The sequence below is a fragment of the Carassius gibelio genome, chromosome A4 (assembly GCF_023724105.1).
Source record: "Carassius gibelio isolate Cgi1373 ecotype wild population from Czech Republic chromosome A4, carGib1.2-hapl.c, whole genome shotgun sequence".
Lineage (NCBI taxonomy): Eukaryota > Metazoa > Chordata > Actinopteri > Cypriniformes > Cyprinidae > Carassius > Carassius gibelio.
Window position 1 is genome coordinate 8,055,816 of NC_068374.1, and position 15,607 is coordinate 8,071,422.

The window sequence follows — 15,607 nt, forward strand, 5'->3', positions numbered from 1 at the left end:
GAGTCTTAGGTATCCGTAGCGCCCTCCTTCTTCCTCCTCTTCGCTGAATACAACTCACGGTAAGTACTGGTTCACACAGTTCGTTCTCGGGGTGCTCACTCTCTTTCTCTTCCTCCACAGGCAACGGCTGGGACGCAAAGGCACAGTTATTTCGGCTTGGTTTTGCTCTCACCTCTTCGCTGATTGCAGCTCACAGTAAGTACTGGTTCACACAGTTCGTTCCTTGGGTGCTCACTCGCTTTCTCTTTCTCCACAGGCAGCGGCGTAAGTACAGGTTTCCTCGGTCTCTCCTCGTGTTACCCACTCTCTCTCCTTTTCTCTCCACAGGTATCAACTTGGGCACAATAGCACAGTTAGTTTGCTTTGAATGACTCTCACCTCTGGGCTGAACACAGCGTACTGTAAGTACAGGTTTCCTCTGTTTCTCCTTGTGTTACTCACTCTCTCTTTCCTTCACTCTCCACAGGTATCAACTTGGGCACAATAGCACAGTTAGTTTGCTTTGAATGGCTCTCACCTCTGGGCTGGACACAGCGTACTGTACGTACAGGTTTCCTCTGTTTCTCCTTGCGTTACTCACTCTCTCTTTCCTTTTCTCTCCACAGGTATCAGATTGGACACAAAGCACAGTTAGTTTGCTTTGAATAGCTCTCACCTCTGGGCTGAACACAGCGTACCGTGCTATCTCCGGAGATCTGAAGCACGCTCACAACATATACTGTACTGAACTAGGCTAGAACCAGCAGTCTCCTTGTCCTCCCGCGACGGAGTGCGTGAAGGCGGGGGTTTATCTGATAGGACACACGGCAATACACAGCAACCCACAGCAATATACAGCACCACGTCAAAATTATAGGTTTTCACAGCACGAAGACTCACCCACCACACTCAGTGTACGAAAAGGACACCCGTCTTCCTTCACTTCGCTTGGTTCGGATCTGGCGATGGAATATGCGGCCTAGCTAGTGATGTCGTCGTTGTGACTACTTCAATAAGTATTCCTTCGGCTCTCCCACCACGCTATATTAGGGGTAGGGCCGCCCTCCTCCTCCTGGGGAGATCTACACAACGCCAGGTCAATATACAGGGCACTTTCGGCTTGCTCTTAGTACTCACATCAATGCCGCTTCCAATCCCCTTTTTCACGTCGTCTCAATTCGCCGTATAATCCGTTCACTTCTCAACCTTTAAGGTTTGCGATGTCTTCACAATCATACAATTCCAGCCTGAGGGAGAGAGAGAGTTAGACAGCCACCAGCAGCGCACCAAGACGGGCACGACACAGTGCTTCACACACACCAGAAAGAGCTCCCAGACTGTTCTTCTTCTTCTTCTTCTTTTAACTTTTTATGGCGGATGGCAAACCAACTTTTTGGTGCATTTACCGCCACCGACTGGACTGGAGTGTGAAGCACTGATAGACAAATGACAAAAAAAAAAAAAAAAAAAAAAAAAAAAAAAAAATTCCTATATGTATATTAATTTCTGTTAATTATTCCTATTTCTTTAATGTATTTTATAATAACACCATATATTCTTCTTTGTCCTGCTTTCTCGTTCAAAAGACTTATCATATTGAATGATTCAACACCCATGTTTTTAACTTCATTAATGAGCTTTAACCTTTCTTTTTCATATTTTTTACATTTCATTAATACATGTTCTATAGTTTCAGGCTGATTACAATAAATACATTTACCTGATTCATGTTTTCCTATTTTAAACAATGAATGATTTAATCTGGTATGTCCTATTCGAATGCGTGAGATAATTGTATCTTCTTTCCTGTTCTTAAAAACACTTCTTCCATTTCCATTTACTTTCTGTTGAATATTATACATAAACCTGCCCTTGTTATCACAGTTCCATTCCTCTTGCCATTTGTTATTCATGAATTCTTTTATTTTCCCTTTAACTTCATTTTTGCTCAGAGTCACATGAATATCTACTTCTGTATGTTTAAGAGCTTGTTTAGCAAGCTTATCAACCACTTCATTGGCCTCCACTCCCACATGAGCAGGAACCCACATAAATTTTATCAAACTTACTTTACTTACTCTTAACAAGCTTGCCAGAATCTCATATATAAGGTCTTGCCTTGATGATTTTAATCCACTTGCAAGACTAGATAATGCTGCATAAGAATCAGAACAAATTACAACTAAGCTTGGTTTGACCTCCTCTACCCACTGAAGGGCTACCACCATAGCAATTAATTCAGTGGCATAGACAGATACATGATCAGTTATTATTTTCTTAATTTTAATTTGAAATTGTGGAATGTATACTGCAGCAGCAGTTCTACCAGAGATAGGTTCTTTAGAACCATCAGTGTATATATTTAACCATGATGAATAATTCTGTTCCAAATACTCCTGGACAATAATGTTCTTGGGGGTAGCATTCTCATTTTTCATTTTTATTTGTATCTGAAAATCTACATTAGGCATAGGAAAAAACCATGGAGGAATTCTGGATACTACCACAGTTGGACTAACATCACAATCAGCAATACCAACTACTCCTGCTTCCCTTTCAGCAATCCACCCAAAGCTTTTAATATTTTTATTTCCATGCTCCCAACATTCTTCAATTACCCCCTTTACTGGATGACATTCTTTATGTCCTTTTAAATTAATCCAATAATTCATTCTCATTGAATATCTACGGAGGTGTAAAGGAGCTTCCCCAACTTCTACCTGTATGGCTGCAATGGGAGATGTTTTAAACGCACCGCAACATATTCTTAAAGCTTGACTCTGCATTGTTTCAATCTTTTTCAGAGTAGTTTCAGCTGCAAATCCATAAATAATGCTTCCATAATCTAAACTTGGTCTGATTAATGTACAATAAATTCTTTTCAAAGACATTCTACAAGCTCCCCATTCTATCCCAGATAAACATCTTAAAATATTTACTCCTGTTTTACATTTATTGATCAGTTTTTTAGCATGAGTTGCAAATGTCAATCTGGATTCCATCCATACACCAAGATATTTAACTATAGAGACTTGCTCCAGCTCCTGGTTATACAACTTTAACTTAACCTCTGGTACTTTTTTCCCCTTTGTAAAACATATAACTTGGGTTTTATCCACAGATAATCTAAAACTCCAATCATTTGCCCATACCTCCACTTTGTCCACAGCTTTTTGTAAACTTTGGGACACACATGCAATATTACGTCCTCTTTTCCATATTGCCCCATCATCAGCAAATAATGCCCTTCCAATATCACCCTTAAAATTACTAAAAATATCATTGATCATAATATTAAAAAATACTGGGCTACATACACTTCCTTGTGGAGTTCCATTATCTATCGAGTATGTCTCAGAATACTCTACTCCTATCCTAACTTGTATTGTTCTTTCTAAAAGGAAATCCATAATCCAGTTGTATAATTTTCCTCCAATTCCCATGCATTTAAGTTTAATTAAAAGTCCCTCTTTCCAAAGCATATCATATGCTTTCTCAATATCAAATAAAACCCCCACCAAAACTTCTTTATTTGCCTGAGCTTTCCTAACATCGCCTTCTAAACTTAAAACAGCATCCATAGTATTCCGACCTGCCCTAAATCCACTCTGATATGGTGATATAAGACCTTTTATTTCCAATATATAATTTAGCCTTCATATGATCATTTTTTCCATCAGTTTACATAAGTTAGAAGTTAAAGCAATCGGTCTATAATTAATTGGATTTGATTTATCCTTTCCGGGTTTGCCAACTGGTACAATTATCCCATGCTTCCATGAAGAAGGAATCTTCCCTGCATTCCAAACCTTATTAAAAAGATTTAAAATAATATTTAAAGATCTATCTGATAAATGTTGGATCATTACATAACATATGTCATCTTTCCCAGGAGAAGAATGTTTAACTCCCCATAGTGCCATCTTTAATTCATACATATTAAAATCTGCATCTAAAGCATCACCAGAAGGATTTCTTTTCATCATTAGATCTGGATATTTATTTTTGTTCAGATTTCTACTCTTTTTAATGTCATCTGATATATTATCATCACTATGGATTTTAACAAAAACTTTAGCCAACATTTCAGCTTTTTCATTATCTGTCACGGCTATTCTTCCTTCATCATTTTTTAAAACAGGAAAAGTCCAATTTCTATAAATTCCTCCCATTTTCCTAATTGATCCCCATACTTCACTTACTTCAATATCATCTCCTATTGTAGAACACCAATCTCTCCAGTACTTCTTTTTAGCTCCTCTTACTATTCTTCTTACTTCAGCTTGTGATTTCTTATATTTAATAAAATCTTCAAATAAATTAGACTTTTTAATTTTTCTAAATGCTTTATTCCTATTATGTATAGCATCACTACACTGATCTGTCCACCAAGGAACTGCTTTCCTCTTTTTACATAGTCTCTTTTTTCCAATAATTTTATCAGTTACCTCATACAAAACTTTACATATTTCCCCATTACATTCATCTATGTCTTCCATCTTATTCAGTTCTAATGCTGTTAATTCTACCTCACTTAGATATTGATATGCTTCCCAGTTTGCTTGATTAAATCTCCATCTTGGAGCTAAAATCACATTACGTTCTTTAACACTCATCCCTACCTTACATACAATTATATAGTGATCACTCCCCATACTATTATCTTCCTGAACTTCCCATACACATTTACCAGCTATCCCTTCAGAGACCAATGTCAAATCTATAGCTGACCCAATACCACGTACTAAATCTATTCTTGTGTTCCTGCCATCATTTATACAAACTAACCCGTTACTATCTATAATTTCTTCAACAACATCCCCATTATGATCATCTTTACTGCTTCCCCATAAAGTGCTGTGTGCATTAAAATCTCCACACCAAATTATTTTATGATTTCCTGATCCTATAACCTTTTCTAAGTCTTTACTTAATCTATTACAAGGATTATAATAATTTATTATTCTAATATTATGTTTCTCTGCATATATTTCTATAACCACCAATTCATATTCTTCAATTTCATTAATAACTCTAAATTCTAATTCATTTTTTATAAAAGTGGCCACCCCACCTCCATTTCCTGTCTTTCTATCTTTCCTTACTATATTATACCCTTGCAGAACAAAGTTTAATTTAGGTTTTAACCATGTTTCTTGTAGACAAATTACGTTTGGTTTCACCTCTAATAAGTCTATATACTTTTTAAATTCTGATCCATTTGCAATAAGACTTCTGACATTCCATTGCAGGATTGTTAAAACCATAATTATTATTATTATGTACTTCCACATGCTGATTGAGTACTTGATTGAGACTTTAGCATATCATTTATTTTTTCCAATGTAACACCAGCTACTTTCAAGTATCTCTCAGCTGCTCGAATTATGATTTTAATTCTCTCTGTTCTGCTTTCTGTTTGAGCAGAACAATTTACCACTTCAGCCATAAATGAGACAAATTCCAATTTCCCGATCACCAAACTATCCTCTTTTGTCTTACTTAGAACCAACGTATTTTCATCCTGTTCTTGTACTTTTACCTCTCTGTGTGTCTGCTCTTTTTGTTTTGCTTTTTGTGCTGCTTCAGCGTAAGTTAATCCCTCAGTTATTCTCACATTTTGAATTTTCACAGCATGTTTGTGAACACTACATCCCCCAAAACCAGCACTATGCTCACCTCCACAATTACAACATTTAGCCTTCACTCCTTCACCACATTTACCATATTCATGGTCACCCCCACATCTCGCACAGCGTTGTTTTCCTCTGCAAACAGCACTAACATGTCCATATTTCTGGCACTTGAAGCATCTAAGCGGAGGAGGCACATAAGGTCTTACTGGATAGCTTACGTATCCTATTTTTACCCTCTCTGGCATTCTTTCCTCATCGAACTGAAGCATTACTGACAAACTGTCCATTCTTTCTTTGTTTTTCACGTACTGAAGTCGTTTTGCTCCAACTACCTTCGCCCCTTCAACGCAACTTTTAATTTTATCAGTATTCACATCAGTAGGAATTCCAGTTATTACTCCTCTAACCCAAGGTTTCTTCTTCATCAAAGTGCATGACACCAAGAGTCCAAGCATCGAGGTTATACTTAGAGCCTTCTTTTGTTGTTTTTCATCCTTACATATGATAATCAAGTTACCATCTCTCAGAGTCTTTGCACTATGAATTTCACCTAAGGCTTTATTTAGCGATTTAGTTAGTTTAATTGGGTTAATCGTCATACCTGAATCTGCAAATTTCATCATCACTTTATATTCTTCAATGTTTTTCCTACTCACATGATCCTCCTTTCCACTATCCGTAAATGATCCTTGACTATTAGTTTTCTTTCTTTTCCGATTTACTACTTTCCACCATTCATTCCCTCCTGTACTCCCGCTACACGATTCATTTTCCATTTCCGGATCACTACCAGAGCTACCGTCATTTCCTGCCATCAGTGCTCCAGTCCAACCCAGTCACCTCGCCTACTTCCTTTTCCTTTCGAGCCAAGCGACCAGCTCCCAGACTGTGAAATAACTTGGCCTTAAGTACTGCCTTGTCTAGCGTATTCTCCAATCACCAACCGCTGTCCCTAACTAGGCACAGGTGCATCGAATTCCCTGATTTTCCCTCTTACGGCGCTACCGGAAGTTCCGGTGTTCTGTTCTGTTTCCGGGCGGAAACACTTCCCCTAAAGATCGTCACCTTGTGACACAAACATGTTAATAAAAGTTTGTGAGAGGGCAAAAATATTAGTAATATATAATATGCATTTTATTACATTTAGAAATAATAACGGCTGGCCTAATGTTATAATGTACGAACAGGATATTTTTAGTTCCCTTCACTTTACAACAAGTCCTTTTAAATTAAAATGTTTTATTTCATGCTCTGATAAGTCTAATGGATAAATATAATTGCAGTATAAAATAATACAGGCTTGGCTATAAACAATCTAATAATAATAACAGTTTAAACTAAACGCAAGGTAAGATTGGGTTCTCATTTTCAAATTTGGGAGAAATCCAACCATTTTTTGGGGGGAAAGTGGTACATTCCACCTGTATAAAAGGGGATGTGATTTGACATCCAGGTAGCGTGTCATTTGGGGTCATGGACGTGATGTCATTCTTTGTGCGCCGTGTTTATGTCCAACAGGTAAGAGCTACTGGTGGCAGTGGCAGCATAACTATCTGTTGTCGGGAGGGGTAATTTGACACCCGTTTAATTTGCAGTGTGGCTGAGGAGAGATTTTAGATGCGGATAAAACGTTTATCTCTGCAAACATCCAATTTGTACGCCAGCGAGTGCGTTGGTCAGTGCGAGTCATTATCTGCAGGTATGTCACATGTGTATGTCTCATATAGGTGTACATGTAAGTGTTTGCTGGGGATCCTGAGGCGGTTAATTATATTTCTGCATATAACACGTTTTTGTGTTTTTAGTGACACTGGGGGCCAGGAGGTGTTGCAGCAGGCTTTTGGTGATCTATTTGAAAATACGAGTATCTGCATGAGTTTGAGTCTCGGCACCGGAGAGCTTCTGGGCGGGGCGGATTGTCTCTCTTCTCTGACTGCTCTTCTGCACCGCATACTCTGATTTAATTGACCGACTTCCTTGTAGTGCACGGGGATTACCTGGACGACTGGAACAATCACATTCCCGGCTAGAAGCGACGCATTGCCCTCAAATATTTATTGACCAAAAACTTGTGGTGGGGTAATTACAGTGACGAATCACTAAGTGTTTGACACAACCATTGTGCTTGACTGTTGTTTCTCTGTCAGAGGATTTCCTTTTGAACAGCTTCCTAGAAAGTTGTATTTTATTGTATTTTGTTTGTATATGCATACTGTGACACTTCATAAAATGTTATGCTGCCCACAGTCTGTGAGTACCAGTGAGTGAGGATTGCCAGTAACCTGGTGTCTTTGGTTCCGTCTGGCAGCGAGTGATAAGTGTTTCTGACAAATAATACCTTGACGTGTATATGTGACTGTGTATGTGTGTATTTGTTTCTTATCTTGTTCTGTTTTCTTTCCCTTCAGAATTGGGGTACCAGTCCTAACCAGTGTCCTTTTTGTGGTGGTGGTGCAGCTGTAGATTTGCGTGTTCCCAACGTGGGTGTTAGTGCTGTGTTGTGAGAGCACTAGTGTTTGCTGTGTTCATTGGATAAGTAACTTGAATCCCCCAGTTCTGAAGTTGGAAAAATGTGTTTTTCTTTCATGTTTTTGATTCATATCTATACTTTTTATTTCTTATTAAAGTATTACATTTTGTATGTATTAAATAGTGATTTTGGAATAAAGTCTCAGCCACCACATATCTGTGTGCTGGTGGTACATTGTATCCCCGGCCAATTTCCGGGGTGGCGTAGTCTATATTTCTTGCCATAGTTGGCGCTGGGTTAAATTCCCGACAGCAGTTTGTAATATATATATATATATATATATATATATACATACACACATATATATATATATATATATATATATATATATATATATAAAACAAACCACCATTTAAAAGTTGCATTCAGTTTCCAATCCGTCCCTTTGCGACACCTGGTGGTAGTTTCGTGACTGATTAGCAGTTAATGCTGTGGCAGCGAGAAGCACCTGGCTGCACCTATACCTACTCTTGAGTGGTTCGAGTATCTTTCATAGACATACTTGATAGGAAATGTGTGCTTAGTTGGTGTACGAGTATGCTGTTTAAAAGCTGTGCAGTTTTACAAAGCCTTCTTTATAATGCACAAAAGAAGAAAAAATAACATTAGCGTGTAACTCGCTATGTCCATGAAATGTTGTTAAATTTAACCTTATCTTTAGGCTAACAGACGGACAACCCACTACATTTAATAAATGAATTGGATAATCCACAGTGGGACAATATTTATATTAAATTGGTATTTTCTCAGAGACCCATTTTGTGAACTTTTATTGAGCAGGGCCCGGTTCCCCAAAATGTTCTTATCGCTAAGTAGTTCTTAACCTATTCCTTAACCTCTCTCTTAATCTTTTGGTACGATTCCCAACACGTTCGTATGCTAAGTATATTTTATGTAAGTCAACCTTTTGTAAGGTTGGTCTGGACCATTCATAGGCTCTCTCTTAGCGTTGTTTGAGCTCAAGACGCTAGTCTCCGCCACTGTGCAGTAGTCTTTAGAAATCAGAGCAGCGCAGTACAAGTCAAACTAATGTAGGTTGACAATGTTGTGGCTCAACAATGATTTTATGTTAGGGACATTTTAAGACTCATAATATTATGTTCGCAATGGATACAGGCCTATTCCCTGAATTTGACTTTGTGGTATCAGAACTAATATGGTGGTAACTACCCTAGGCTTTTGCGTAATGTAATTAAAGCGAATTGGCAATCACTTTTGATAATTAAAATCTGGCAAACAATTTGGCTCTAAAAGGCTAAGATCTAGAAGCATGGTGGTGTCCAGTTCCAATGTGTCCTTGTACTGAATCAAAGACGGACCGGACGCGGAGCCATTTAGTCCATGTCAATATTTTTATTTTTTTTTATTCTGCAAAACTTAAGCCCTTTTGACATTTTGCCTGACCTGGCTATATTAAAAAAAATTCACCTCCCAAGACAGCTCATTAGTTGCTGGACCTTCTCAGACCTGCTCTTGCCAGGCAAACGCGGCAGAATGTTTGCTTTAAGCCCCTTGCAGCGCTATTTTTTTTTTTTAATAGAGAGCTTCATCGAGGTCGTGAGAGAGGGCTACGGCTTAATCAACACCTCGGTGTGGAGGTGAGTCCACACTGTCGCCCTTCTGCGCCATGCTGGGATTACATCCTGGTGGATGGCACAATCATCCCTATAGCCAATTCATCAGTGATTGATCAGGCATGGGCTACTTATCTCGAAAGGGATATGCGGCCATAAATGTGCAGGTTAGTGGACCATAGTGGTGTGACCTCTGACCTGGTGGCAAGGTCCTGCAAAACTTCAAGTTCCTCTGATGAGAGGCTTGGTGCCCTTTTTTACGTTGCTTCCCCAGCATATTCTTTATCTAACTCTCTCTCTGTTCATTGTAGATGGGTTGCTTTTTATTGAAAACATTAACCAATGGCAATCAATATAGCATGAAACGGAAGTAACTGGCAAGTACCTTACCAATAATATAAAAGTGTATTATATAATTTTTATAGGTCGTTAAACCCATGTCAAGAAGCGGCACAGGTGGCATAATGGGATAAGGAGGGGTGGATGATTAGCGAAGGATACCCTGTTCGTCTAACTGTCACAACATATCGTGTGAACATATTACTCACCATTTGATAATTTAATTTATGGTGTATATACTACTGATAACTTAATGTATTGCACCTTCGTGTGAAGTGGAAAATCGATTCCTGAGCAATCGATGCCAACTAATTCAGCACCTTCACTTGGGACAGCGCTCTTGTAACGTCGGACGTAAGAGGCACTCTTTTTGTTCTTATACTGGGCTCATATCTGCTTGTCTGTGAATAGAATTTGCTTTATTAAATTGTTTACTGAGTTTGGTCTTCTTAAAACACTGTTTTAATGCATAAGGCCATGTACTTTCACATTAAGCGTGCTTTAGAATGTCCCGATGATTCATTTGTGAATTCAGCTGTTCAAGAAGAGTAAACTTGCAGCAGCTAACATCTCTTGATTCAATAAATCAGACATGGTGAGTCACGTTAACAATAAACAACTGCATTATAATGAAGGCTTTGTAAAACTGACTCAATGTTTTTAACTTTGAAACCACATACTCTGTCCTACACCAACTAAACGCACATTTCCTATCATTTATGTCTGTGAAAGACGATCTAACCAATCAGAGTAGGTATGGGGCGGGGCTGCACATGCAACCACACCCCAGGTGCAGCCCCGCCTCCATCTGCCGCCTGCAGCCGGGTGTACTTGGAGGTGGCAGGAATACCCACTTTGGATGTCTACCTACTGTATATTGTAATATATGGATGTATTGTTTGAGATTTTTCTTTTTTTTTTGCACAGGAGTATTGCTGTTGTGAAAATCATGAAGAGGGGAAGGGTTGAAATTGAAGGATATCTTCATTCATGATGTATCTGAAATTTGGAAGGGGCTGATCATCACAAATGATTAAAAGCATTAATACAGGAGGCGGAAAGAAACAGTATATATAGTGGTGTTCGATCTTAAAACACAATGTGTTTCGGAGTGCAGAGAAATACAGGTGTTTGACAATGTTGAAATGAGTAAATGTTTTTTAAATTAATGTAATTCGTTTTTTTCCTCAGACAAACCATCATAACAAAAATAATGTAAATGATGTTTTGTTGAATTTTTAGAATCACTGTAGACCCTCACATCAGAGAAGTGGTGAAATGAGGCAATTGTGAGCACAGCATTCTTGCTGAGATGTGTGTCAGCTTAACTTTGTCACATTGTCACAAAATCATGAGAGGACTTGTCAAATAGTGCAGCATAGTTTCCAAGAGGCCCGTGTATATCAAACGGTAAGTTGTCACAAATGATAGCATGTTGCTTCAGGCAGAGTTTAATGGTTTGTTAAATATTGTATTATTAAGTATGCAGGTAGGTGTGCTAAGGCAGAGTAAAGTAGTTATATATTGGTATTCCACAACAGTCATACAACGGTTTATTTTCTGAAATTGAGATTAGTACATTGTTTAATGATTATCAATGCATATTAGTTATCAGACATTAAGCTTTACTACATTTATGGTAGAATATTTAAAAAATATCCTCATACAACTTAAAATTATTTTTGGCAAGTGAGAAATGTTGACACATGTATTATTGGATATTGCTACAAATATCTAGCTACGCTACTTTAGACTTTTTTATTTTTTTATTTTTTTGAGATTTTGTGCTGCAGGGTCACATTTGTCATGTGGCAGGATTGGATGGTGTTATTTTAACTGGTTTGCATGGACATGCATTATCTATGAAAAATAATTTGTAGAGTGCCCATTTTATTAGGTAGGCATAGAGAATAGTGTGTGGTGTTGTCTGTGTAATTGGCTTACATTACAGCCATTTTAGATAATTTATTGTTGGACGTATGAGTATTTTGTGACCGAGTAAGATCATGTTGTTGTAGTTGTTGATCTGTAAATTGATTCATCTATAAACACACACACAAAAATACCTCTTAAATAAATCATGAATGTTACCATAAAGGTTTTGCAGTTGTCTGAAGCTAGACCAGGCATGACCTGTAGCCACCAAAGAATGGCGAGGTGATCGTATGATGTTGCAGACCAGACAAGCAGCATCTCATTAACAGTCTTGGGTGGTGATGGGTTGCATGTTGGCAAGTAACTGACTGACTAATAGATCTATTCTGAAATTTGGTGGATGTACTTTGTCTACAACAGCACAGTTAAGAATTACAATTATCCCAGATGTTTCATGCACTGTGACACAAACAATGGAAAATTTTGACCGAAAGGAAGGTGAAATTGTCATATCTGAGGTGAAGGTAGACTAGTTGTGCCCAAGGCAGCATCATTCATCTTCAGTAAATCTGGCAACATCACATACAGAGGTGGGTAGTAACGAGTTACATTTACTTCGATACACTTGAGTAATTTTTCGGGGTAACTAAGACTTTTCGGAGTATATTTAAAGATGGGTACTTTATATTCTTACTTGAGTAAATTTTTGGGGAAAAATCTGTACTTTTACTTAGTTACTGTGGGCAACGCTCCTAATGCAATTGCTTCAGTTTATTCCAAACGTTCCGTCTACTTTTCTCTGGGCAATTAGCGATGCCCATTCGTGAATGATTCATTCTTTTGAGTCAATTCTGTTCAAAGGCTTGATCAAACCAAATCACAAACGAGTGAATAGGTTCATGAATCAGTTTGAATGATTCGTTCAGTATCCTACCGCACGCGCTGAGCGTCTGAAGCGGTTCACTCAGAGTTGTAACGTTTAAGATCAGCAGCGTTGAAAACGTGGATATGGAACTGCACTGAATTGAAAGCAAATCTACAAAGGCTATTATTTGCTTGCGATGGAGATCCTTATTAGATGAACGCGTGTGCTGTCTACTGTTTAACAGGTAATAACTTGGGCTACATTCAATTACAGTACAAGATCCCACTGTGACATTAGTTTGTTGTACGTGTATGGCTTATAACAGAGGGGAGTCAAGTTGAATGCAGCTTCCAAAAGACAAAAAATAGCCGATTAAGATTTTATTAATATTAATACAATCACACCGGCGCGAGAATGTTCAGCGAGTCATATCATCAGCTGCTAAATTCAAATCTGTGTTTGCTGGCTGGCGCTGAGCCAGAGTCACAGTCTTCTGTCTTTCTGTCACTGTCTTCTGTGAGTGTTGTGTTTATTTGGTGCCATGTGCTCTCTCTCCTGTCCTTTTCTGACCCCGCCCACCTTGTCACCTCATTACTGTTTAGTTGCTCCACCTGTGTTTCTCCCTTGCTCCCGGACTCATTACCTGGTTCACTCTGCACACCTGTTCAATTACTCACACACACAGCTGTTCCCCATTTGTTCACTAGTATATAGTTTTGTCTCACACACCACTCTGCCTGCCTGGATTATTGTAATGTCAGTTGTTTTAGATAGGTTTCTCATGCTTGTCTCTTGTATTTCGGCTTGTTCCCGGTGATTGTTTCTGTTTTGTTTTTGCCGTGTTGGCCTTTTTGTTCTCGTTATAATAAAGTGTCTCTTCCCTGCATTTGGACCCAGACCTTGCTCTTTCCACGGCGCCATCTCTACCGCGTCGTGACAGCCAGAGACAGACGCGTTTTTACAGCGCTGCGCATTATAACCAATCACACAAGATTCTGTTGAGCTTTTGAATGCAATGGCCAATCAGAGGCGCTCAGATGAGTCATCGCTAAAATGCCGGTGCTTCCTTCACTCGCTCACTGACTGAAAACCTCTTTCTGGCGAATTCTCTCGTCAGAAACAACAAAGTGCAGATGTATGTATGAATCTTTAATTAAGATTTTGATTTCACAGTGTTAACAGTTTCAGTGATTTTAATGGGAGTTTCTGAGAGTGATTGAAATCTAGACTGTCAGTGAAAATGATCTTTAATAATGTAAATGTTATTTGCTCTCTTTCTGAACAATGAAAGATTAGTAGCAATATTTATATCACATTAACTTTTAATGTTAAATTCACATTTAATATAAAGTCAGGCGTATTAAAAATATGTTATGCCATGACACATATATCTGTTACTTAAGTAAACAGACAGGGTTTTATAATAAATTGTATAGTATAGTAAAGGAAGATGAAATATATACATTTATACACACACACATACATTACATACATTTTATCTATATATCTAAATAAAAATAGACTCAGTATATATGACCCAAAGTAACTAGTAACTAACTACTTGAGTAGATTTTTTGATCAGATACTCTTTTACTCTTACTCGAGTAACTATTCAAGACTAGTACTTTTACTTGAGTACAGTTTTTGGGTCCTCTACCCACCTCTGGTTATCTGTGTTTATAGATGGATGGAAGTGTCATCAATCCAGTCTTTACTACTTTTCCTCTGAGACGAAGAACTGGAATGAGAGCAGAAGATACTGTAGAGAGAGAGCAGCAGATCTGATCATCATCAACAACAGAGAGGAACAAGTGAGTGTGTGTGATCGAGAGAGAGAGAGAGAGAGAGTGTGTGTGTGTGTGTGTGTGTGAGAGAGAGAGAGAGAGAGAGAGAGTGTGTGTGTGTGTGTGAGAGAGAGAGAGAGAGTGTGTGTGTGTGTGTGAGAGAGAGAGAGAGAGTGTGTGTGTGTGTGTGAGAGAGAGTGTGTGTGTGTGTGTGTGTGAGTGAGAGAGAGAGAGAGAGAGTGTGTGTGTGTGTCTGTGTGTGTGTGTGGTGTTTCGTTTTTTAAATTAAAGAGAATGTGCTGAAATCAGTCTGTGCTCGTGTTATAAATCATGTTATTGTTTCTCTTCTCAGGATTTTGTGAAGAATATTTGTGGTTCTGATCATTTCTGGATTGGTCTGACTGATGTTGAAGAGGAGGGCACATGGAAATGGGTTGATGGCAGCACACTGACCTCTGAGTGAGAAATCACTGAACTGAACTGATTATTATCTAATAAATGATTGTCTCAGTCAGTATCATATCACACAGAAAGCAGCTCTGATCTAACTCTGATCTGTTGATGCAGGTTCTGGGCGTCTGGAGAACCAAACAATCAGGGAACAGATGAACCAAACGACTATCAGGGAAATGAAGACTGTGCTAACACTCATTCATCAGGATGGTTTGATTCTCCATGTGATAATAGTGTTAAATGGATCTGTGAGAAGAGTATCCTTAAATGATACATTATAATAAAAAATGTACGTATATGCATCATTAACATATAAATATGTCCGTAACTTTACCTGTTTTTTTTTTTTTTTTAATGGCACATTAATTAGGTTATTCTGTAAAAACAAATAAAAAATAAATAGTAAAAACTTTATAATATTAAAATTTACATACTTTTTTTTTAATCACTTTTTGAATTTTAAAGATCTGAACTAAAATCTGAATGTGAAAAACAACAGCGATGTTTCTACAGACTGAAATAAAATCAGTAATACACTGATATAATAGAAATATTCATAAAAACAGCATTGA

At 38.1% G+C, this 15,607-nt stretch overlaps 1 protein-coding gene across 1 annotated transcript; it reads left to right on the plus strand.

Annotated features, from left to right (window-relative positions):
• Nucleotides 1-14,477: 14,477 nt before the first annotated feature.
• LOC127981601 (C-type lectin domain family 4 member M-like) lies at nt 14,478-15,306 on the plus strand (the record flags this gene model as incomplete). Its single annotated transcript, XM_052585508.1, has 3 exons — nt 14,478-14,609; nt 14,935-15,041; nt 15,150-15,306. Coding segments are annotated over 3 exons (396 nt in total), but the record flags the coding sequence as incomplete, so codon positions are not given.
• Between the last annotated feature and the right edge of the window lie 301 nt (nt 15,307-15,607).